The sequence below is a fragment of the Bombus impatiens genome, unplaced genomic scaffold (assembly GCF_000188095.3).
Source record: "Bombus impatiens unplaced genomic scaffold, BIMP_2.2 scf_0582, whole genome shotgun sequence".
NCBI classification, from domain to species: Eukaryota; Metazoa; Arthropoda; class Insecta; order Hymenoptera; family Apidae; genus Bombus; species Bombus impatiens.
Window position 1 is genome coordinate 117,522 of NT_177001.1, and position 25,870 is coordinate 143,391.

Here is a 25,870-nt window from a genome sequence, read left to right on the forward strand (position 1 = left end):
ATATTCCAATATACAAAGTATGAAAGAAAGAAAGAACACAGTTACCTACATATATACTATATATGTATATTACTATATATATTACTATATATAATTATATATAATGTATATATGTATATTTAATATATAATGTCTGGTAAATACTATTTATTATAAGTGATTAAATAAGATTAATAATATAATATGCAATTAATATAAATTGATTTTCTTCTTAATTTTTGACTTCTCACAAGGTCCATAAAAAACGCTATTACTTTCTTACCTATACGACACTGATAAAATACAACAGAGTATAGTAATGGCTGAAGCAAAAAAATGTTGAGAGACGTAGACACATCAATATATAGTTTTTAACACGGGGTTATAGAAAATTCAACAAAGCTCACTTAACTGTACGCAAGAAGCTGTGAATCAATATGAGAAGAGTTAGTGCGCGTGAAATTGGGAATCAAAATACGTATGTTCTACGTAATCTTTTAAATGAATCGACGAAAATTTATTTTGCAACAAATAATAAAAGGAACACAATTGTTTCGGATCATATATTAACGCGTGTAGAATAAATATTTTGTAATAAATGTGCTTTCTTTCTTTTTATATTTAGAAGAAAATTTATCAAAAACCTTAACGCTCGTGTAAAATATCTTATGTTCTATGTATTTCTTATTTGAGACCAATTTGTAGACAAGTTGATATTCGAAATTAGAACTTAGTGTTCAAAATATTATTACTCGTATATCTAACTCTTATACACATAAATATTTTCCAACAAGTACAATTTAAAAAAATATATGCAAAACGACTACTAAATATGAAATTTTGTTACTTGGATTATTTATATATAAGGTACATGTTTTCTATAGTAAATGTATTCTTATAAAAGTTTTCATAAAAACGCATTACGAAAATATTAGTATCTACATAAATAAATGAATAATTTTTCATCGGATGTTCCTGATTCCTTAAAATATTTCAAACCCAACAAATTATTTGTATTCCAAAATCTCCAAGATATTTACTTCAATTTGCAATTTATATAAACTATAACTTTATTTATTTTAGATTAGTTTGAACTCGTTTCTGAATTTGTTAATTTTAAAACGTGCATAGTCTCACCATTACGTAGAAGCTATGACAAATTTAAATTGTCTATTTGATCCAAGATATTGCGTGTACAAAATACTGAAAAAATATTAAAAAATCTATTTATGACATTGTGTACAAAAAATAGCTTATGAAAATATGAAATTCCCTTTTATCTTTGCTACAAACATTTATGATAAAAAATACTGAGAAAGTAGCATAACCATCTTTTGTAATAAAATATATAGACAAATGAAACTAATATAATTATTTATAATAACCTTTCGGTATTGAAACTATAAATTACGTATTTATTGATACATAGAAAATTTATCTATATTGAAATTATATCGAAGTGACATTAATATTCGTAAAGAATATTGATATTATCAAGTAATAACATCTGAATTACTGCAAAATTATATTTGAATTATCGTAAATTAATATTTTAAATTAGATATTACTGTCCAATACTAATACATAAAAAAAACAACTATTCTATGCAATTCTTACAATTAAGGTTCTTTATCTTTTATAGTTACCGCAGGCTACTTGCCGTAACTAAAACAGGATAACTAAGATCCTGAAAACGGTTTAACGTTACTTTGAAGGATTTTTCAGGGACGAAACTCGAAATAATTAAATTATCTATTCAAATTAGACCTATCTTTCAACCAAATACATAATAAGATTTTATTTTCCCATATTTATATAAAATTTTTCTTTACAATATATTATAGGAACTTTTGTATATCACATGTTCTCATAATAACTTAAAATTAACACGAATTCTTTTCTTACCATTGTATTCTCCCAATTATCGTCTAAATAGTTTTTAATTTTATTGTGTAGAAACAATTATTTGTTACTTACCAAATATGGTATATAAATAATAGAATAAACATAATGTAGCGGTTTCAGTTTATTAAAAAAATAAAAGTAAGATAATAAATCTGTATTAATTGTATCTACTAACATAATAAAACTTGCCACAAAAATACTAAAAATTATACTATTCTATTCAACATATATATAGTAATATGTATATGATATGATCTAATAAAATAGAAAACTGATTGAACAATAATTAGAATGATTCATCCAATTTCTCAATAATTTTCATTAAACTATTAAATGATGAATTTCACTCTGTTCAGTACCACCATATTAAATGCGGAGCATCAACCTCATTTCCAGCATTTAATTAATTCACCAAAATTATCTAGAAATCTAATGAACTTCTAATTATAGGTATCCTAATTACGGCGCATTATTGTGCGTCATTTCTTTACGATATAATAAATGTTCGTCCATTACACTAAACATTAAATTGTCCATTATAGAAATTTCTATCTGACTTCAACTTTAATGTGTTGAAAATACTTTTAATTTTTAAATAAAGCTTATCCAATTACAGTGTAGAATTTTTAAAATTGAGACTTCACAAGCAAATAAATCAAGAGGATTTTTTATATGGCTCGGAAAGGGACATCGAGAGCACCTGTTTGCACGTGATTAAAAAGTCTACAAGCATCTTTATTTTCTATTTAATTATTTCAATTACATGATATGAAGAAAATTGTTAAGTAAAAATTAAATAAAGCTACATTGATTTTGATTATAATTTTTAATATTTGTAATTAATATTTGTAGTTTTCATTCATTTCTTCTTTAATTAATAATCTAATATAATTTCGTTTATATTTTTATAAATCATTCAAAATTCATGATATATTTTAAATATAAGATTCATGAATTTTCTCCCCCTATATTTTTACTTGCCAAAATATTAATTATAATTCCATTTATACTTTTACAATTTTTATAATTCGTTTTATAAAATATTTCAAATAATATATAAATAGAAAGTCTTCACACATCTCTAATTCCTCTTGGTTTAAAAATACTTTTCAACAACATTTTAAATGAATGGAACACGGTTGATAATTATGCACGAGGTCGGTAAGATCGTTCGATTAAATTAAAATTTGTCCTGGCTACTCTTGCCATTCATTAGGTGGTATACATATACGTACATAAGTATGTCAGCAGTATGTTGATTTCCGTTGTCACAATGTATATAATCAAAAATTGCTATCTGAACTGCACGCAGTCTGCACAAAAATTTGTTATTGCCTGTTACGTCTTTTCAATTGATTTGTATTAATATATGTCTTGCTTTTCCCATTATATATCGTCACGATAAGTGAAACTAATAAATTAAAAATAATATAAAATTTTTTATGTATTTTCTACGATGTATAACATTCTATGATTCTATCAGATACTATGTAAATAATAAGCAATATTATTAAATAAAAACTGTCACATAATTTTTTATGACTAAAATACACCCTTTATTTCGTATTTTTAATAAAAATGATATCATCTGCACTCCAATTAGAATTATTTCAATTTTTAAACGTATGAAATTATAACAGTGATTCGTGCAAGAAGACTTATCCAACAATTTCTAATCACAAGGAAAATATTTTTAAAACAAATTCTAATCGATATTTACACTTAACCTACTAAAATCGCAAAGAAGAACCAATTTCTAATTCTAAAATATCAAAGAGAATTGTTAATCGATTCGAATGACAGGAGATTAAAAAATGAAACAAGAGGATTCAAAATAAGCTAGAAGTCCAAAGAAAATACAGAAGGTTGGTTTGATCGGAAGGTTAAATCGACTATGGACATCCGAATCGTGACACACATGTACGAATCCACGAGACAACCTTTCGTCCTCGTATATCGGTTAATCGTGACAGAAATTGAACTGCCAAGTACATTAACCTTTATAGGAAAGTGTTTGGCACGAGTTCGAATTACGTCCCGGTAATCGCATTTCGCGGAATAACATCGACAAATAAAATTCAAAAATTACTCACGATTACGCAGCAACACTCTCCAGCTGGCCCGCATTTCCCGTGTTCAATCGGTGTACCGGCATCTTTTTGACAGTCGTCGTTACTCGTGATCTTTTAGCTCATTGCTTCATCGCGATCGCGTTGACGGTCGCCTCGTCGTAAACAAAAAAATATAACAACACCGACAAGCGACGATTCACCGGAACCGGAGACCTTGTTCCCTACGAATTGACGCGAACGAACCCGCGCGAGGAAACACAACCGAATGCGAAAGCGGACGTACTAGGACAACGTCCTCAACTTGCCTATCGTTGAGGGCGCCGCGACGCTTATCGCGTTGTAAACGGTCGCCCACTGGCGCACACTCCTAGGGCGAGTGCATCGATCGAAGCACCCTCTACTACCCAGCTTCCTTATTGGTCGATCATCGATGCGCGCGCAACTATGAACGTGAGATATTTTTTACGCATGCGTACTCGCGCGGGGGAAAAAGGGCGCGGAAGCACCCTCGCGCAATATATTTTTAACTTTTATATTTTAATACCATTGAATCATGTCAAATCAGTCGATAATTTATATTGATGTAAGAAAAAGAAATGAGAAATCTAATTTCAAATAGTAGAAAGAGAATGTTCCACAGTTATTAACGAAAAGTTTAGTTATACTCTATCCTTGTCGCTTTTTAATTGAATGATAACATGGCACGAAGGTAAAGAATCATTGCAATAATTTAAACAATCAGGTTTAAAACAGTACGCAATTTTAAAGCTTTTAATTGTATTTTTGCATATATGTAATAAACTGGATTTTGATAAATGATATAATGAAGCAAAGAAGTATGATGTTAAATAATAGCTTAATTTAACTATTGTACGTACACAGTAGATAATCTTGATATTTTTGTTGCGCAATCAGTGTGAAAATAATGCATGTTCGTGTCGTTACACTTAAATGTATTAGAGTAATGTACAGGATGTCCCACCTAACTCGAGCATCCGATATATCTCGCAAAAATGTCAGAGAAGAAGAACATTTAGTTCGAAGAGGTTAACGTGATGACAGGTAAAATATTTCCTGAAGGTCATTTTTCTCAAGGTTTCAAGGTCATCACAGATTTTTTAAATGAATCTACGTATTTTTTTCCATTACGATATGATACGTAAGATTAAAGCAAATCCAACGATCTGTAATAGTATGAATTTCTGCTGACCTTGAGTGCAAAAAGTATATGTAAAAGTATAGAAATATTTCATAATAAAAATACTATTATATTCCTATTGCAGGTACAATATGATTTTGTTTCAATTATACTGAACTAAACTCGGAAATCTGATTACTATTTAAAAGATTCGCGTTAAAGCTACAGAGTAGAATTATATTCCAACGTAATACCAAATTAGAAATATGAATAATAATTATGCAGACATAGTTATAATTTGATATCCAGATCTTTCTGTTTAAACTTTTTTCTAAATTACAAGTGCATTTGTAAACATTATCATTGTAAACGAATTACTAATTGATAATGTTAGATTTCTGAAAGAAGCTACTCAAACATAATCTTAAATGTAACGCATACGTTATCACTCGAAAGTATCCAAGTACTTACTTAGTTTTGACAAAATGTATTTTAATCACAAAATTACGAATAAATCGAATTGCAATGATTTTGTTCTGTATAATCACCATACATACATTCAGCTATGTATAATAAAATATCGTGATTATAATTTGCAATAAAATTAATTTGCAAAAACCAATATGCAGTAATAAAATTGATATTGGTAATTGTCCAGTATCGTAGAACTGTTTCGTTACTTGACAAATTCTTAACATCCAGTTTCTTAAATTTTTACGTTATGGAACAAATAAAAGTGGGACTTTCAAACTGTAAAAAATTGTCTTCTGATGTTAATATAACTGGTTGCAATATTTAAATGGTAAATATATCAAGTAGTATATAATAAAGTCTATTAGAGTAATAAATAATAATATATATTTTTGTGATGTTTAACAGGTAATTTGGATTTCCAGACTGATAACTCTATAGGAAACATAATAAGTGTTGCTTCAAATTGTTAATTTATTATTAATTTGAACATGTTGACACATATTTCTGTTACAAAACGGCTAAAGTTCTCAGATATACGAGCGATAATTTATACCGAATAACAAATAAAATTGGACATCGTCGTTTGATTCAATTCAACCGATACTCTCATGCACATCTGGAAAGATTAATTTTACATGTACATACAAAATAGTAGAACCATATGTAAATACTCGCAATTCTGCGTCGGGATCATATAGTCACGATGAAAATTTCTCGTATGAAACCTTCTGCTGATTATTCATGGAAACATTCGAATAAAGTTTCATTTTCCGAGCAAAGCATTTCCGTCAATCGGCATCGCGCGGTTACGCAAACGTTATTTATAGGTGAAACGAATCGAAATCCTTCAATACTTTCAATACTGAATCCTATATTTACACGATTCAACGTTAATCCTTAAAAGCCATTATAAGTGAAATTGTACCCTCTATGAATAATTTTGTTTTAACATTACTATCCTGTAATAATATTATCGCAACGTTATCCTTTGCATTCGCTGCAAACAATAATTTTCTACTCTTTATCTAATATCGAATAATAGTAAAACATTTAATTCGATACATTCAACTGTATTAATTGTTCAATTTTTTAAATATACACTATGGAAAACTTTCACACATGATAGTTAAGGACTAAAAAATCTATCGTTATCGTGGTTGAGCGCAAAACAACACGCGATCACGATTATTTCACAATAATTGAAGGAAAATTGAAAAAGATTACATCTATAGTTGTAAATTGGAAAAACATGATTATAGTTCGTGTTTTCCCGTCTGAAGCGTAAAATTAGATAAATTAGGAAGATAAGAATAAAAAACGTGTATTATCTTGAAATAAACGTAGCGTTTAAAATAATGGCTAAAATTGTGATTTTACGAAATGTGGCAGAAATTTTCACTATTTTTCCACGGAATAGTTAAGTAACCATTTGCGGAATTAATTTTAATATGAGTGCAGGTAATTTTCTTAAAGCAAACGTTATCAGACTTATTCGTCTTCTTTCGTAAGCCAATGTCAGATGAAATAGTATTCCTCTCTCATATTCTATCTCTATCGTTAAATGGAAAAAGAAAAGAAGTCAATTTTAGAATACTGTAAATATTACGATATAACTACGTATGGATACTTGGATCTAACATCATTTAAATCGTCATCGCAATCGAATATTTTACAGAAAACAATTAAAAATATTTAAATAACGCGTTCGGTCAAGCCAAATGCTGTACAAATGTTTCGCGATAAAGAAAATTATTTCTTCATACGAATGATTAAATACGTTTCCTCTTTTTACATTCATATAAAAACGTGGCGCCTTTATTCCATCGGATTTTTCATCGAATAACGAGAAGCACGATTTCTTGATCGTCTTTTCATAAAACGATTGGTCGAGATGCTGTTTGAAATGACACCTTCGGCGCGGTTCGTGGAATTTCAATAGATGTTGGTGCATCGAAAGGCAAATTGAAGGCGACTGAAGTTGCACGAAGAACTAATCTTGGCCGAGGCGTGTTCCATCGTTAAATAAAATACGTTCAGCGTTTCGTGAGGCTTCGTTAAACGCGAACAGGTTGAAAAGAGAAGAGCAGCTCTCGTTGAACGAAGCTTAGCAAGATTTCAGAGGCAAGTGTCCCGTGCATTCGTTAGATTCAAAATTTCACTCGCGTGGAACATGAGGTGACGCGAGTCTACCTGAAAATATTTGAGCTATGCTGCCGGAACTTCTGAAGGACATCGTGAGAGAAGCGTCGTAGCTTATCAAAGTTCTCTTAGCTTCCTCGCACCAATTCCAGAACACCAGCTTCTGGTCCCTGGTTTCCAAGTCGGCCAGCAGCAAAGCGAGGTTCTTGGCGACGGTTGCATCGATTCTAAGCACGTGACGACCTTCCACTACCACGGGAATAGTTCCTACTCTGGCATCACACCTAAAGAACAATAATGTCAGGTTACTCGAGGTAAATAAAACGAACGGTCTGACAGGAGGCTCGCGAAACCGCCGATTTATGATCCAATTACAAAGCCAGTGAAACGCGATTATGGTGACTTTACTCACCACGACATCACCCGTTCACGAAGATATTCCGCAGCTGGGTAGCTCAACGATTGTTTCGGCGATACAAACAGAATCGTCAGCCCATCGACAACACGTTCCTCGATCAATAATCCAGGTCTGGCCGCGAAATAGAGCAGGAGAATTAGATTTACCGCGATCCCAGCAATCATGCCGTATTCTGGACCAATTGCCAAGCAGCTCAACAAAGTCACCGTCAAAGGTATCAAATCGGTCTCTACGAGTAGAGACAAACGCTAAATTACTACAGTCCTACGACACAGCCGATTGTCGTATGAATAGAATTCCCGTGAGGCAAGTGAACTATCATTGGGACTAGACAAGAGGACCGATGATATCGTAAAATAGCATTCTATATGGCAGATGTTGTCAGTTCGCGCGTGAAAATAAATTATACAATGAATGGAAGATCACAGGGAAAATACGATAAATCATATTTTTCTCTTTTGTAGCGGGGAAATTTTTAAATTCACTATGCTGTCGACTATCTTCGTGTACTAAAGTTATTTGAGATTAAGTGCGCGTATATTCTGTTCCTTGAACCTTTCAACGATTAATATTTATTATGCTCATGGTATTTTTCCGATGTTTATAAATATATTTATCGCTTATTTCGGAGGTGTAATCTTTAGGCTGAAGTGGCAACTTTCTGTTAAACTACATTGCATTAAAATGTTCTATTTAAGTTTACAAATAATATGATAAATAGCGTTGTTGTGGTTAACTTTGCTACGCTCGACAATGTTGAAACATGAAAATTAACGATTTTCATATATTATATTGCTACATAACAAATTAACGTAGAAAGTACAAAATAAATAGAAATGGATTTATCGTGTTTTACCGTGTGAACTTTGATCAAGATGAATAACAGTCGTGTTTAAATAATATGAACAACGTTTTTTTTCTTTTCTTGTTAGGTTTCAAACTGTCTCTCAGAAATAGGTGATAAATCTATGAACCGACCACAACCCACAACCAAACAAATTTTGATAGCGTAGGGGTGATTAATGTTGATACAATCGAATATTGGATCTTAAGATCGCTCACGTTCTCGTCCTGTGGTCTTCGATTATATCGTATCAGGATTCAACTGGTTTAATCGTAAAACGACATTAAAATCGGAATATCAGGAAAAATGTACTTGTCATGTTTTTCTCCCGTGATCTTCGTGTATAAATTAATTATTGAAAGTTCAAATCCTTTCGATTTGTAAAATATTTAATTATACCGCGGTCTTCAATCGTAACTTATTACTCTATCACGTAATATCATTGTAAACTATCAAAATGTATCAAACGTTTCCTTAATCCCAGTTTTGTATAGTTGATGCATATCAACGTATCTTACAAGGCTGTTGTTAAACTTCTCAATATTAGAACTACCAATCTTCATTCTGCTAATCAGAATTACGAAACAGTATGACGAAAATACATAAATATATGTCATCGTATTTGTGATAATAATAAAAATCGATATTGTTATTGAAAACATTCGTTCGTTTAGTAATTACAAGAACAAGGAGCCCAGTACCGATGGTTTTAGCTGGCTTGATAGTTCTAATATTGGATAACTAACTGCAAAACCTTGTTCGATACTTTCTACGACTTTTATGCAACGTTAAGCTTTACTGAAGCTTAACAGTTACCCTGTTAACGAGCATATTCTTTTTAAGAAATAAATTCACCATGAGACGTGTCTCGGTTGCTTTCACGTTGAAGGACTAAATAAACGAAAGAATATTGCGTCTAATATTTTTCCGCCAGAGTATACGCATAGAGAGACTTTTGAAAGACTTTTCAATCTCTTAAGGGTAAAAAGCTGAGACGAAGCCGGGTACGATGCGTTGAACGTAATTTTTTTCCTCTTAATCGGATCTTTACTTTTCGTTCTCCAAAGTACGGTGAAAATATGAAGTTCAAGCATGTAGTACATGGCGACTATAATGACTGCAGCGAGTGTTGCCTTCGGGATGAATTGGAAAGTCGAGGTCAGAAGGCCACACGCTAAAAGCACCAGGCATCCAGTAATTACACCGCCCATCGGTGTTTTTACACCCGAAGCGTTGTTTACGGCGGTCCTTGTGAAGCTCCCTGTGGTTGGCATTGATCGAGAAAAGCTGCCGAAAAGGTTGCACAGTCCCAAAGCCAGCATCTCTTGATTAGCATCAACGGTCTTCCCTTTGGCTACAAGACACAGATTTTACCATACAAACTAATGTAGGATCTTTTTATTTATTTAGAAATATTAGAAATTAGGATTTCCAATGATTAAAACGTTTCTACTAGTTGCAATACAATTTCGAATAAATATAATCGTTGAAATGAAGGATCGTTCGTAATATCAAAATATAATCATTTTGTTATACGTAAGAGGCATTTAATACTTTGACTGCCACGGTGGTCATTGGTGACCGGAGCGCTTGAACTTCTTACAATTGTAAAAATTGCATCAAAATTCACAGTTAGGGCATTTTCAATATAACCGATAAATAGAAGGTACTTTGAAACAAAAAGTGACCCATTGAACAATTAAACATTTTTATTAGAACATCAATAAAAAAAAAATGAGAACAAATCTTGCATCTAACGGTGCACTATGTTTGCGTCCATATCTTTGAGGGATAATCTACGAATATTATTATAAACACAGCTTAGAAAATAATCGTAAATGCTGCCTTATAATCATATGATTGAAGTTGGAAATGTGCACATACCTTACTATTATATACAGAATGAGCAAGTACTGTTTACTAGTATCATCTACGTGTTTCAACGATATATTCTGGACGTTTCGCTTACCACGAAATAACGAATGCGAATGCTTTGTTGAAATAAACGAAGCCTTGTTATAATATGTCGTCACTATGGTCACCAGTGACCACCAATAAGATAAACGGTCCATTGGGGAACAATGTTGTCTTACATCATCAATTTATTATTATTTTGCCATTATATGCTTTGAATAATAAGAATATTCCCTTTAAATAATAAGAATAATAAGAATGATTTGAATAATAAGAATATATGGCTTCCTGAGCGAAACATGTGATTTCAACGTGGCAATCAAAGTGTTAAATACGCGAAACAGACAGCGCGGTATCAAAAAAAATCATTGGTAACAATAATTGTGAAAGATGAAAATATTAAACGTGAAATTATGAAATATAATTAGCGATGGAAAGTCAGTGATTCTGATATACGTACAAGTAAGATAAACTAGTAGCGAAGGAAGCATTTTTATTTATATTAAATTATTGAATATATTTGATGTATCTGTTGTTGCGTTACGTTACAATACGCACAAAGGGATATTATAATTAATCTTGTTTTCAAATACTCGTTATTGAAACTTCCATGCGAAGTTGAAACGATATAATTTAACGTAGCAACTTCGGACCTTTGAAAGTACGAGCTTTGTTTCCTCTTAATTTAACTTCCATTTTGTTTGAATTTTAATTTAATGTTTTAACGTTGCTGCCGAGTTATTTGTAATCTTTAAATATAAATACAGTTGAGAAATTCTTCGTTTTTGCGTTAAGATACGGCGAATAAAACGAGGATTAAACAAAGAAAATAAAAATGACAAACAATCGTGTTTATATATTCAGTAATTTATATAGATGAAAGATGTATATATCGTAAAGAAATTATAAGATTAATATTTTCATTTAACTCTAAACGACGTACCAAAAGCTTTAGCAATGGCAATGCTCTCCAAAATGGCAATCAGCGGGACTGAAATGACAGTGCTTCCGAGTTCACCAATTAACTCCTCAAAGTTATACGTATGGTTTCCTTTCACGAGAGAAAATGGTGGCGGAGAGAACGGCGGTAAACCTTCCGTTATATGTCCAGTAATTTTAAAGGGTTTAATACCGTAAGAGTATAACGAATAGCTTAATATTATTCCAACAATGACGACTACGGCGTTCCTCGCCAACGATGTTACCCACATGAATTTTTGCAACGCCGTGCCGCTTTTCTTTGCAGGTAATTTCTGTTTCGCGATAGTTAAGCAAACATGTTATTTAAGAGAGTGAAGTTCAGTTCCTAAATATAATTCATTTTTACAGAATATTTTTAATACAACATCGTTAATGATTTCAAATATTGCGTTCTCGTTGCAGGAACTTTCAACGATTAGTATTAAATATGTTCTGCGGTGAATCATTTTCGTTTCCGAAGTTTCTATAATTATGTTTTTTGTGATTCTGTTACTTTTCGGTAGAAATATAATTAAAAGAAATAGACGAAGATATAATTTTCATCAATCGCCGATCAACAAATATCAACCAAATCGTAAATAGATAAATTCCAATAATTAAAAGTACTAAATTTATGTTTAACGTGTTTACTTTATGGAGAATATTTCATAATCAAAATATTCGCGGAATTAAAATCTCCAAAAATTAAAACGCGCATTAAGGTGGAATTTACGCTAAAAATATTTTCGTGTCTTTCAGCTACCTCCATCCATATACTACCGAATCACGAATTTGGAATTACAATAAAAAATACATATATGTATATAATATATTAAAAGCATATATTAAAATAGTGAAAAAAAAAATAATCTTACTTTAAGACAAACGAGTAAGATCATCGAACAGACTCCTAATATTGGGTCCCAGAAAGTAATTTCATTTACGTGATTGACAACTTTGGTAACTGCGTCGATAAAGGAATCGCTTCTGCCACTCAAACCAAGCAACGTGCCCAATTGAGATGTTCCAATTATTATTGCAGCTGCATTAGTGAATCCAGAGATCACTGGCATGCTAACAAACTGCACAAGAAATCCCAAGCGGAACAATCCCATAAACGTAATCACGCAGCCTGTCAGGAAACATAGAAGCACCTGAGAAAGTAAAAGATTCGCTTGTTGCAATTTCAGAAAATTATCGCATTTACTTTAGATTCTATTTAACAATTATTCCATTTACTTTGTAATGGAAATCAGATATGATCAACGATGTTTTTAGCAACGTATGTACATATACGTTCTGAGATTTGGGTAAGTTATGAGATTTTGCATGCGATAGTTTTATGTACTCCGCGAAATGTTTAGAAAGGTACATTGAAAGCTTTATGAAACAACGAGATTGTAATCTGCGACGCGAGAAACTGGCCTTGTACGAATTTGACGAGCTTCTTTCAAATGGAATTTCCGCTCTTTCCTGGTTAATCAGACGCTTTTCTTTAAGAAAGTTAACCAGACTTCTAAATATTGTAGATAGCAATCTAAAAGAGAAAGGTCTGGCGAGCAAAGCGGACGAGGAAAAACTTTGTAACCCAGTAGCACCTACAATTTCTTAAAAAGTCGCTATTTCCGTCTCAAATATATCAGCTATCTCGTACACTATCCTTCACTTCAAATTTACTATATCATTCTTTCTCGGAACTTTGTTTCATATTTTAAATACAATTCCTTTTTTCACATTATTTAAACATACCGTTGATAAATACCGCTCAATTAGAAAATACATAATTACAAAATATTGCAAATAAGGAAACTATCTATTTAAAGAAATATCTATTTAAACGAAAAGATAACTATTTTACTTACATGTAGAGTTTAGATAACAAAGTGGCCAATATCTGAACGATGCAACTCTTATCCTTTGAATAGCGATAAATTTGTTTATTGCGTTATTTCGCAAAAGTTCTCAAAAACAAACAATATTAAAGTTGCTTACAAACTTTGCTTCTAAAGATTTTTATTTTTTTATTATCAAGCACGTTTGATTTTCTAGCAGAAATTTCCGATTCGAAAATAGAGATAGCTTAGTCTTATGAGAAACGCGAAGCTGCACTTACCGCGATATCATCTCCCAGTCTTATAACATGATTTTGCGACAGTAATGCCATTATTGCCGTAGGACCCACAGTGATGTCCTTGCAGCTACCGAACACCAAGTAAACCAAGCATCCCATGAAACTGCTGTAGAGGCCGTACTGAAGTTTTCAAAAGTTTATCTAACGAGAACCGCCTTTCCGGCTAACATTCCATCGAACTGTTCGTTTTTATCAATATTTTTTTTCCGATCGTCGAGAAACAACAACACGCGATTACATTCGCAAGGTAAACTAAACGTCACGCTACAGTCTTCCTTTTATGTTTTATCCACACGTTCCATCTCTTCCCTCTTTCATTTTCATTTTATTCAAAATGTAAAATTTGCAATTTGAACAATAGCTTAGCTTCGATTCGTGAAAGATTCGTTTATATCGGATGATCAATACGTTTACCTTGATTTTCTCGCGCTGTGAAACGAACAACGTTTCTCTCTTTTATGGAAACGAGTTGATTAACAAAAAGCATTTTTCAACAAACCAAACGATATTGTTTCGCTCGAAACGATAATTAATAATATAAAATAGTAACGAAAGTGACGAGCAACGCGAATAAATACATTTTTATTGTTTCGTATATGTTAACAGGAACGCTCGGAATAATTAAAATAGCGGCGTTTAAAATTCATGCAACGATTAGGAAGGATTTTATTGCTCGTGAAACCGTGTAAAAGATTCGAAAGAATATTTCAAATGATTTATTTGCGTAAAAAGTCACCTAAAAACCTACTTCCTTCGACTGTGCATCTACCACTAATAGTGATACTTTTACTAATTATCCTAACGTGCAAATGTGAAATGTGCGAATCTTAACTCGTTAAGGATCAACTTTGCCTTAATATTCTTCATTTACACTCTTTTCTTTCAATCGATTTGTATGAAATTTTGTTTCTTAACACTTTGGCTGCCACGCCGAAATCACATGTTTCGCTCAGGACGCCACGGGAGTATTTTTATTGTTCGAAGCATATAATGGCAAAATAATAATAAATTGATGATGTAAGACCACATTCTACACCGATGAACCGTTTATTTTGTCGGTGGTCACGGGTGACCATAGTGACGACATATTATAACAAGGCTTCGTTTATTTCAACAAAGCATTCGCATTCGTTATTACGTGGTAAGCAAAACGTCCAGAATATATCGTTGAAACGTGTAGAAGATATTAGTACACAGTATTTGCTCGTTCTATATATAATTGTAAGGTATGTGCACATTTCTAACTTCAATTATATGATTATGAAGCAGCATTTACGATTATTTTCTAAGCTGTGTTTATAATAATATTCGTAGATTATCCCTCAAGGATATGGACGCAAACACAGTGCACCGTTAGATGCAAGATTTGTTCTCTTTTTTTTTTATTGATGTTCTAATAAAAATGTTTAATTGCTCAATGGGGCACTTTTTGTTTCAAAGTATCTTCTATTTATAGGTTATATTAAAAATGCTCTAAGTGTCAATTTTCATACAATTTTTACAATCGTAAGAAATTCAAGCACTCCGGTCACCAATGACCATCGTGGCGTCACAGGAGAAACCGTGGCCGGTCATATATGACCAACGTGGCAGTCAAAGTGTTAACATTACGTACTGTAAAAAGGAATTCCAAAGATTTGCATAACATTTTTTCCGTCGTTGTTACGTCCACTTAGATTCTACGTTCTTTATGAAATTTTGAAGAAATCGAAGCACTTCTAACGTTAGGATAAACCATCTCTCGGTGTTCAATAAATCTCAAATAATTAACGACTTTGAATAATTATCATTCGTAACGACTGTCACTATCAAATGTACGATTATGCGATAAAATTATAAGATTATTCTACATTTTACTTTCTTCGCGCTTCTTCGCACCGTAACGCTTCTTTTAAAAACGCGACGCGTTCAATTTCAAAGCAACAGATTCGTTTAAATACTTTCGACGAATGGATCGATCTGAATGAAAAACATGGAAACATTCTATTTAAATACTTGGAATAAAAAAAAAATCGATGAAAAACAAAATGACAGAGCGTAACGTAAAAGAATTGCTAGCTACGTTTCAACGATGGGGATATATCTCGCGTCTGTGTTCTCCGAAACTTTATTTTAAATTCAACAAGAAGAAAGTTCAACACTATCGAACAAATGTACACACCTGAGCTGGAAGTCCGGCCACAATTGCGTAAGCTATGCCCTGTGGTATAGCAGTCAAACCAACGGTCAATCCTGCCAAAACATCGTGCAGAAGTTTCGACAAACTATATTGAGGCAGCCATGCCAGGATCGGTATCCTTCGTAGAAGGAGCTGCTTCAAATCGAATCTGGAAGTCACGTTCCTACCTGAAATTTCCCAAGTTTCACAGTTTATACGATATGATTGCCAGATGAACGAGAATTCGTCTATCTCACCAAGCAACCATTGTAATCACGACCAACAACGTTTTTCAATCAATGAAACATTAGGTTTGTTGTATTGGATATCGCGTTTTAAACAAATCCGTCGTCTTCGATAATTTACTAAAAATTCTGGAATAAACAATCGTACGTTGACAAATACTATTCTGTGTTGAGCGATAACGGATACATATATTAGCGAATAAATTGATAATGCACCGAAGAACATTAATTTATCCGTGAAAATAATGTCCGGGCCACGGTATCCTCTCTTTCTCTCTCTTTCTCTCTCTTTCTCTGATAAATAGAGTTAAGTCGTTTGGTTAAAGATATGTATATTGAGATTAATAAAACTCTGCTTTGAGCTCTTAATTTTTACTCCTACGAGGAGAATATTATCGGAATAAATCTGATGTTTCATACAAATATTACGTAATTTTGTTTAATGAAAAATTAATACAACGGGTAATTCGATATCAGGTGATCAAATTATACAATACATCGTATTGTAAAAGAATTTTCGTATTATTCGTCGGTAAACTATCTTATTCAACACCGGTCCTGATAACGCATTTTTTAATATCGTTTTAATATTTATATTTATCTTAATATCTATATTTTTAATATCGTGACAAAATAGGTTGCAAAAATAATCGGGCGTAGCTTCTCGAAAAATTATTCTTGGAAATAATATTTATATTGAAATATTTATATTTATATTAGTACATTCGCATTTCATAATTTCCTAGTAAAAAGAACTACTGCTACTATAATGTTTAAATATAATACAACAATACAGCGTTGGAAACTTTTATCTCTAATTCATCTACGTAATCATAGTAACGTCATAGTAATTTGAAAGTATGTACATGTTGGTGTTAAATCAGCCAGGATAAAATATGTCTCTAAGTTTCCTGATTCAAAGTATCAACTTCAAAGTACAAAGATCTTTTTATTCGTATCCTTAAAGTATATAGACATGCATTATATTTTGAAACATTCTTACTCGTCGAAACGGCAATATACACCACATCCGACATCTTTCACTAATTATTTTACGGTAAACTTCACTTTACAGAGAGTAACGAGCTGTTGTTATGAATCAATATTTCACGTAGGAATTTTACGTAGAGGAAGCTTGTTTCAAGACGAAATCAAGACGAATGAAACAAGACTCTGATCTTACACAATAAACACCGGATGAAAAATCGAGAGAACGGAAATTAAGTCCTTGAATAGCAAGGCATTACAACATGTTCGTTACATTGACTGCAATCTTTGCATACACCGTTAATATTTTCATGATGTCAGCATATTTTCACGAAATTACTTTCATAATAAAACATTACTGATAAATACATATAACGTTATGCCGTATGAAACAGGAAATGTGTCTCGTATGCTATCTACTTACGTATTAGATTATTATTTAGTTTAACTAAATAATTATGTTATAGAAGCACTATATCATTTTACGTTAATCTAAGTACGACGTTATTTTACAAATCTGTTCTTTTCGATATAATGACGAAATAAGCTTAAAAATAGTTTGAAAGTATCTTCGTGAAGATTATTTCTGAAAATGAGAAATTTCAAGGATTTCTTCGAAAAACTTTCAGATTTAGGAAATGTCGAAACAAAATTTGAAGATAATTAAGTGAATCAATGATATAATTGTACGAACTATCGATTGGAGATACAAAACATGCAAAATATGTGCAAGATGTGTTTTTATTTTTGTATTTCTTGTTAAAAAGGGATGGAAATCTTCTGCATCGTTTCGAGGATTATTACTGAATTTAAATATTGCGTAATTTAGGCCATCGTATATTTAAAAAAAAAAATGTCTTGAAATATCAGCCACGTCCATCTTCCTGAAGAATTCAATATTTGTAATCCGAGATAACGCTATAACATAAATTGTGTTTGCGTTGTACATATATCAAATTGAAGCAGATAAAATATTCTAAGCTATATTTTCAACTTTTATGTTTGTACACAACTCGTATCCCATTTTTCAAATAACGCATAAACTTTTGAATAATCCTCCTGAAGCTAGAATAACATGCACATTTTGCTTGTTAAATGTACGTACGTAAAAGCTAGAGAAATTTAATACGTCGGTATATTAACAAAATATTAACGAAGCGATTTATAAAAATATATTTAATAAATAATAATAAACCATGCATTTAAAAACTTGATATATATATTTATTTTACTTCAGAATCTTTTTCAAGAAAGTATTTCTCGTTAGTGATGAAACTAAAATATTCTTACAGAAATGAAATGTGCAAAAATTGAACGAGAATTGATAATTAAGGATTAATAAATTTAAATAAGAATTAAATTATTACGTTTAATTATTACGTTTGCAGGAGCAGCTTCTTTTTCCTACGAGTACACACTTACCATATATATGTCACATATAATCCTTTAAAAGATCTTAAAGTATTAATAAACAACTTTATCTGTATTACTATACTTTCAGACATCAGATATCATGTACGTCGCAAAAGGAAATAAAATACATTATGTATAGAATCTATCAAAGATCGAACCCTAAGCAATGGACTTTTTCAAATAACAGAGGCATACTTTATGTCATATTTTATTTCGAATCGTTTAAATTATCGCTCGTATGTTTCTATTAAATATTTCGATAAACGACCGGACTTGAAAATTTCTATATTGATTTATCTCTTATATTGTTTTTATATGTGTACCTACATAGCACCATTATTTAAATGCACCACAATCTTCTCTTAATCGATAAAGCAATCCTATACCGATGTCGTAAATTGATTAAAATCAAATACGATCTTCGTCAAAGTAAAAAGTAAGATTCACAGAATATCACCGGCGTATTCTTTCTCACTATTCGTCCACGTTTTTCACGGTGGCACGCTTAATAGATAGTACAGTTATAATTAAAATCGTAGCAGTCAAGACACTGAAACATAAATTTTCAGCGGTAAGATGAACATTCAGATAGCACGTTTAGCCGTGTGATTACCACCCAGCTCTGTAGATAACAACGGTTCAAGCTAACGACACGACGATATATTGACACTGCATAGAGGGACTTTCTTTATTCGCCGAGATACACTGGTCTAGATGAAACGTTTTATCGGACGAGCCCACTAATTCCATTTGATAACAGATCACATGATTAATAACAACAATGAAATTGCATTTCAGTACGAAAAATCCCTGATCCGCTTTTGAATCACAGTTGAGCACACGATTTAATAAAGTGTAAAGATTTTGAATGATAAATCCTTAAAAGAAAAGGAAACAGAACGATGTCGAAATTTCATTTTATTTATACTTACATGTAGAATTACATATGCACGCTTCAATAGAGAATTTTTTAACGATGAATTTTTTAGAGAATTTGTATAATGATATTTAATATACTACGAAATATTACTATACTATAATATATAGAAGATATTATAGAATACCATACTGTCCTAAATATAGCGAATATATTATTGTAGTATCATAATATAGGAAATGCTAGTCCTATATATAATACTTTAAAGTATAGTACTATTTAATATATATTTCTTCCAGAAGGAACAAATATATATTCGGATATCGAGTTTTGAGCAACTTTTCAATAACATAAAAACGTATAATTATTATTTCTATATATCGACGTTTCAAATGTTGGTAAGAAAAAGAAGATTATAAATATGAAAATTGGAGAAGGATAGTTGATGTTTGAGTAATTATTAGGATTCTTTTTACATCCGATCCATAAAAAACCAAATCTATTAAGAACTATGAGACAAACGCGATATGCTTAAAGTAGCGTGTGACGGAATAATATCAGTTACAATCACATAGATACTATAAGTATACATATGTATGTGGCAATTTATTAATCGATAATAAATATATTTTTTATCAATGGATTTTGAACGTCTGGAGAGATTTATTTCATCCAAGTGTAAATTTTACTTCAACCTCAATGATAATGCAAAAATGATAAAAACATCAAATTATCATAGAATTGAAAAAATGTATTTCAACGATAATATAATATTCTACGAATATAATAATTCCATGAAATTAAAAGATGTGTTTTTGTCAGCAATCTGTTCCGCTTGAGTGACAAATAACGACAGCAGCCTGACATAGAAAGACTAGAAATTAGCAAAGAGAAGCTTATGACGAAAATTTCAATGATGAGTCGATAAATTGAATTCCATACAGGCCGATCAATATTGGTACATACTATTCAATGGATAAAGTTCAATACGTAAACGCACTGTCCGAAAACAAAGAACAAACATGATCTGACACGTTTATCGAGTGACATTTAGAACATTTCTTCGATATACAATCCTCGAACTAATTGAATAAAGAATATTTATTTAATGTGTTGAATTAAATTATTTATCAAATTTTATTACTTTTATGCCTAGAATAACTTCAAAAATACGATCAAATGAAATTTTTACTAAAAATGAATAGCAATCATCGTTGAGAAACAGTCAGTCGATATGTGTTAATAAAATCAACAGTATGTACCGTAAAATTCGTGAGACGTTAAATTAACATCAAATTGATAAAGACAATAATCTTGTGCTATATTCCCCGTGAATACACAGCAATAAAATGTGAGCCGTAATACTATGTAATAAGAAGCATATGACACTTAAAATCAAAGTACAAACAATATATCTGATTGTGTATACTATTATTCTTAAGTTAGAAACCATTTTCTCTGGCACGATAATTTCATTTAGAACAAATAAACGGCTATAATTGAAAGCTGGTACTTTTCCCAAATGTGCAACTATCGTTTAATTATATACGATATTACAAATAATTGGCATTTATTTAGTTGAAAAATAGCATTGAAATGATTACTTTACCACGACTTTACATATTTTAATCTCATATTTCTATTGTATGAAAAAACAAAAAAGATACCGGAAAAAATCTGAAATGTGCAACTAGTAATTGAAAACATTTTCAAATAGTTTAGTACATTTAAATCCCGCGAAGTATATTATGAAAGATACAATAATAGAAAATAATGATAAGAATATAACATCATATTCACAAGAAATACTATACACAAGAAATTCGATCAATGTTACAATTTTACGAATTTAATATTTGACTTAATAAGATTAATACTTTAATAATTAATCAATTTTATAAATTTATATCAATTTTACATTGGTTCTAAAATACCATAAATTTCAAATTTAAGCTTCAAAGGTATTAGGTAAATTGTGATTAATATTATTATGTTATTAATATTAAGATGGATTATTATCTATTGATTTCCATCATGGAAATATATAACAACGATATATTTATTCATTCCTACTATGAAAATAAATAAATTCAACTTCTAAAAAGAGATTACTTAATAGTCAATAATAATGAACCATTAACTTAGATGTAATGTTCAAATAGAACAAGGCAGATAATAAAAACAAGGACAACGCAACGTCCGTCCTTGCAATTCTTTATCTTTATATCGATTGTCTTGTGTGTTATCATACGCGAATATGTATATGTACTTCAAAATTTGCTATACATTACCTAGATAATTTCTACATATTCTTACAAAATTTTTCAAAACTTAATGGTTTCCTTCTAATCTACCTTTCTTTATAATCAAATAGTCTCGTCATTTTAAATTATAATGGGCACATGTAATAGGATATATTCTATATATTCAAAAATAAATTATCTATTCTAATAAATTACATTTAATTTAAATATAATTAATATTACTGAAATACTTCAAACATTCACATGAATGGATTTTACAAAAATATGTTTACACTTATTATTAAATTATTATTATTAATTAAAATTATTAATTAATACATCAAGTGTTATTAATAAAGAGGATAACTTTTTAAATGCAAAATTGAAATAACGACACGACAAAATTGGAATACATATGTATAGAGGTAGATTCACAAATGCATGCGAATACGTCAGAGGGTAAATCTAAGCGAAAAAATGATATACGAATATATAGCATGGTCTGGTTTAACTGGAAACTCTCAAATATCTGGAAAAGTACGAATGATACGAAAAAATATTTGAGACAAAAAATGTATGGTACCGAGGGGGGCACACTGTGTTTTTATCTATTCAACCTTGCGATCTTGAAACGTCCTGTAAAGGTGACATTAACATTTTTTAATGGGTACCTCCAATTTTTATTACATATTCTTGTAGCCGACATTCAAACGTTTTTGATATACTACAAACTTGTGTCTTTTGCATCATCCGCCATAGAGATATAAATTTTAAAATTCAATGTGCCGCCGGCATTAGCGTTACCCGATGTACACCGCAGTAACACAGAAAAATGTGTCTGATAGTGGCGCTACTAGTATGACATTGTCGGAACACCAAGTCATAATTTTCCAATGTTCCATAACTTTCCAAAATAAATCATCAGTTTCGTGCTACATTTAGTAGTAAATTCAGTTTTTTGTATTTATCCGTCGAATCAGAAAGCTCGCATCTCGATTCCGAATAATGCAAGAGACACACGTTTGTTGCGTTTTGAAAACATCTAGAAGAATGTGTAACAAAGAGTGGAGTATCCATTAAAAAATTTTCATCTCATCTTTATAGAACTTTTCAAGACCACCGCGAGATCTAATAGATAAAAACAGAATATGTCCCCCTCAATACCATACAACTTCTGTCTGAAACATTTTTTCGTATCAATCGTTTTTTTCCAGATATTTAGGCACTTCCAGTTAAAGCAGGCATATTATATGTCTTATATATATTACATTATATATGATACTTTAGTTTTCGAGTTATGCATAATGAAAGAAAATTTTCAAAATTCTCGCCTCTTGCAACACGCTACTACGTGCCTTGGTGCGTTCTGAGCTTATCTAATGTTTACGAACGATATCCATCGATATAAAGTAGACGAAACTTTGGCCAGTTACTTAACCTGTTACTCTTGCGAATTCAGTATTAGATTTGGAGCTATTCGAAGTATACCTACTACATATTTTCATACAACTATGTCATACATATATGAGTATGGAACTTAGAGTTAAGACGTGCAGTATCGTGTAAGAGTTATCTATATATACGTACAAAATAAATGTATTATGTACAAGATGTTATTATAAAAATTTAATATACTTAATTGTCATAAATTTTAATTAAAAACATTATGATCAAAAATATATAATTCAGCAAAGACCTATAAAATATATACATTTACTTTTTATCACAAATTTTTTATAAATATATCGGAAATAATTGATTCGAAACATATACTGTATAGTAATTGAGAGAATAGTAGAAAATGAAAAAACAAAAATACAATTTTTGTATTTACCAGCCGCAGTCGGTAGGACTCGAACCTACGCTCCCAGAGGGAATCTGATTTCTAGTCAGACGCCTTAACCACTCGGCCACGACTGCCACGGTTTTCACATGCTATTATTATAGTATAAATAGAATAGAACATAAAGATAGTATAATTCTAAAACCAAAAGAATGGTTATATACTATTATAACATTTATTCTACTTGGTAACTAGATGAAAATCTCTATTAAACTATTGTATATAAATAGGAATGCATCTACGAATCATAACAGAATAATGCAGAAGTTCCACATAATTAAAGATTTGTCTAATCCAAAAGATACGTTCATTGTGTACAAAACATTAAAATCATCATGAAACAATAAATAAGGCGAGTTGTAGTTTACAATATACAAATGTTGTTGACAAATTGAAACTTGAGAGATAAAACTTACTCAACAATGATGTTCTTTCGTCGATACTTCCTCTATTGTACGACATTTTTGCATAATCGATATCAGTACTATATCAAAACTAACAGCTTCGACAGAAAATAATGTGTAATGTGTAATCTAACGAAACTGGTAACGTCGATAAAACAGAACATGATAATTATTAAGTACGATTCTTGATAGACCATTATCATTTCAAAACATGTGTGCAATGTCATGAACATTGCACATAATATAACAGATTCATCTATTCTACAATATGAAAAATTGAAAATTAAAAATTATAATTTTAAGTATCAAACGACATATTACAAAACCAATTTTTTCGGATTATAGAAAATAAAAAATGTTAACCTCAGTATTGATAAACGTTGATTTATTAAAAATTCTAATCTTACAGTATCATATTTATTCCTATTAATTAAAAATAAATGATGTCTATAATTGTAAGTATTTTTGAATATTTCAATCATTTCAAACCTATAACGTAAAGGATTAAAACACAGTTTTCCACGATAAGAAGAAACAAATTTTTTTCGTTACGTAGATTAAAAATAGAAAAAAATTTGAATTAATGGTAATTGACAACTTCTTCAGAAACATAGAATGAAGATTATATCACTACTAAATACTCAAATAAATCTGATCTTGACAGGAGGCTACAAATGATCACAGTTCCTATTGTTTATCGATTCAATAGCCTTGATCAATGCGATATCTTTGCTTGCAACAATTTGCAAAATAATTGTCTCGAGAAGTTTTTCAACAAGCGCACAAGAAGGCACGCATTTCGTCCTTGAAATAATTAACTATGATTCGTGCATGGTGTACCATTATATTACTTATTTCATGTTCGAAAATTTAGAACGTATTTATTAAATTCAGACATAAATAAATTTATTCAGAATAAAGAGCCCATGCACGAGACATTTTGAATAAATAATTGAATAGAGTAAATAAATAATGGAATACCTTTAAACAGAAATTAGAATATTCATTCTTTTTATAGCACTTTATTTGCAATATATATATATTCTTATTTATAATTTATAGCCTTATAATTACCGTCAAAAATCGCATAAATTAACTTATTCCTATCAAATGACGAATTTATACCCATTCAATTACTCACTCGTACACGTGTCTGCACTCTACAATATATCAAAGGTGATTGCGTTCTAAGGAAACAATGAATTTCACTTTGATGGACTTCTTACTAAGAAATTATACAAACTGCACTATGACTCAGCGTGCAAACTTTTTGTAGCGTAAAATGGACAATACTATAAAAAATATGACTCAATAAATTAATACATAATTTATACGTATAAATAAACGAGAAAAATTATATTTTATCATCTCTACTATTGAATACTACTTACCTCGCTATTTGCTAGTGAAAAATGACATACACTAGTTGATTTTATTACTTAATATGTTTCTGCGAACTACCAGTGTCATGCTTCATCAAACAAGTAGATCGTTGCTCGCATGATAATTTATAATATACAATTATCTACTCCGGTAATACACAAGCCTAATGCAGTCACTTGCACTAAGGAAAATCCATTGAATGTGATTGTTTCTTATGATATGAAGACGTAATGAATAATGCATACGACTAGGGGGTGTCTTGCTAATTACACATTAGCAAACTAATTTACCGTGTACATTTTACACACGTATTCATTATCTCACTTTGTTTTCAATTCTATTG

The 25,870-nt window shown here is 30.9% G+C and overlaps 2 protein-coding genes and 1 non-coding gene across 8 annotated transcripts in view; all 3 read right to left on the reverse strand.

The window, feature by feature from the left end:
- Window positions 1–4,334, reverse strand: part of LOC105681123 — a 96,671-nt gene extending 92,337 nt beyond the window's left edge. For 2 of the 3 annotated variants that reach the window (XM_024369511.2, XM_012388771.3), the window contains exon 1: window positions 3,978–4,333. In XM_024369511.2, coding sequence (XP_024225279.1) covers window positions 3,978–4,011 — 34 coding nt within the window. In that variant the 5' untranslated portion in view covers window positions 4,012–4,333. Of the gene's footprint in view, window positions 1–3,977 lie in introns of all 3 variants that reach the window. The other variant, XM_024369512.2, reaches the window with a different exon arrangement.
- Window positions 4,335–6,019: 1,685 nt separating this feature from the next.
- LOC100740300 (sodium-independent sulfate anion transporter-like) lies at window positions 6,020–24,277 on the reverse strand. 4 transcript variants are annotated; one of them, XM_003491675.4, is made up of 8 exons: window positions 24,157–24,277; window positions 16,136–16,320; window positions 13,957–14,094; window positions 12,719–12,997; window positions 11,827–12,136; window positions 10,021–10,323; window positions 8,120–8,354; window positions 6,020–7,991 (listed from the first exon to the last, which is right to left on the reverse strand). In XM_003491675.4, the coding sequence occupies exons 1-8, from the start codon at window positions 24,200–24,202 to the stop codon at window positions 7,724–7,726; spliced, it is 1,764 nt and encodes a 587-aa protein (XP_003491723.1). In that variant the 5' UTR covers window positions 24,203–24,277; the 3' UTR covers window positions 6,020–7,723. The 4 variants fall into 4 exon arrangements, with proteins under 4 accessions (XP_003491723.1, XP_012244418.1, XP_003491724.1 ...); XM_012388995.3 differs by lacking the exon at window positions 24,157–24,277 and adding an exon at window positions 19,105–19,460; XM_003491676.4 differs by lacking the exon at window positions 24,157–24,277 and adding an exon at window positions 17,381–17,525.
- TRNAS-AGA lies at window positions 23,736–23,817 on the reverse strand. The gene has a single exon. It is a non-coding gene; the product is annotated as a tRNA-Ser (tRNA).
- Window positions 24,278–25,870: the final 1,593 nt, after the last annotated feature.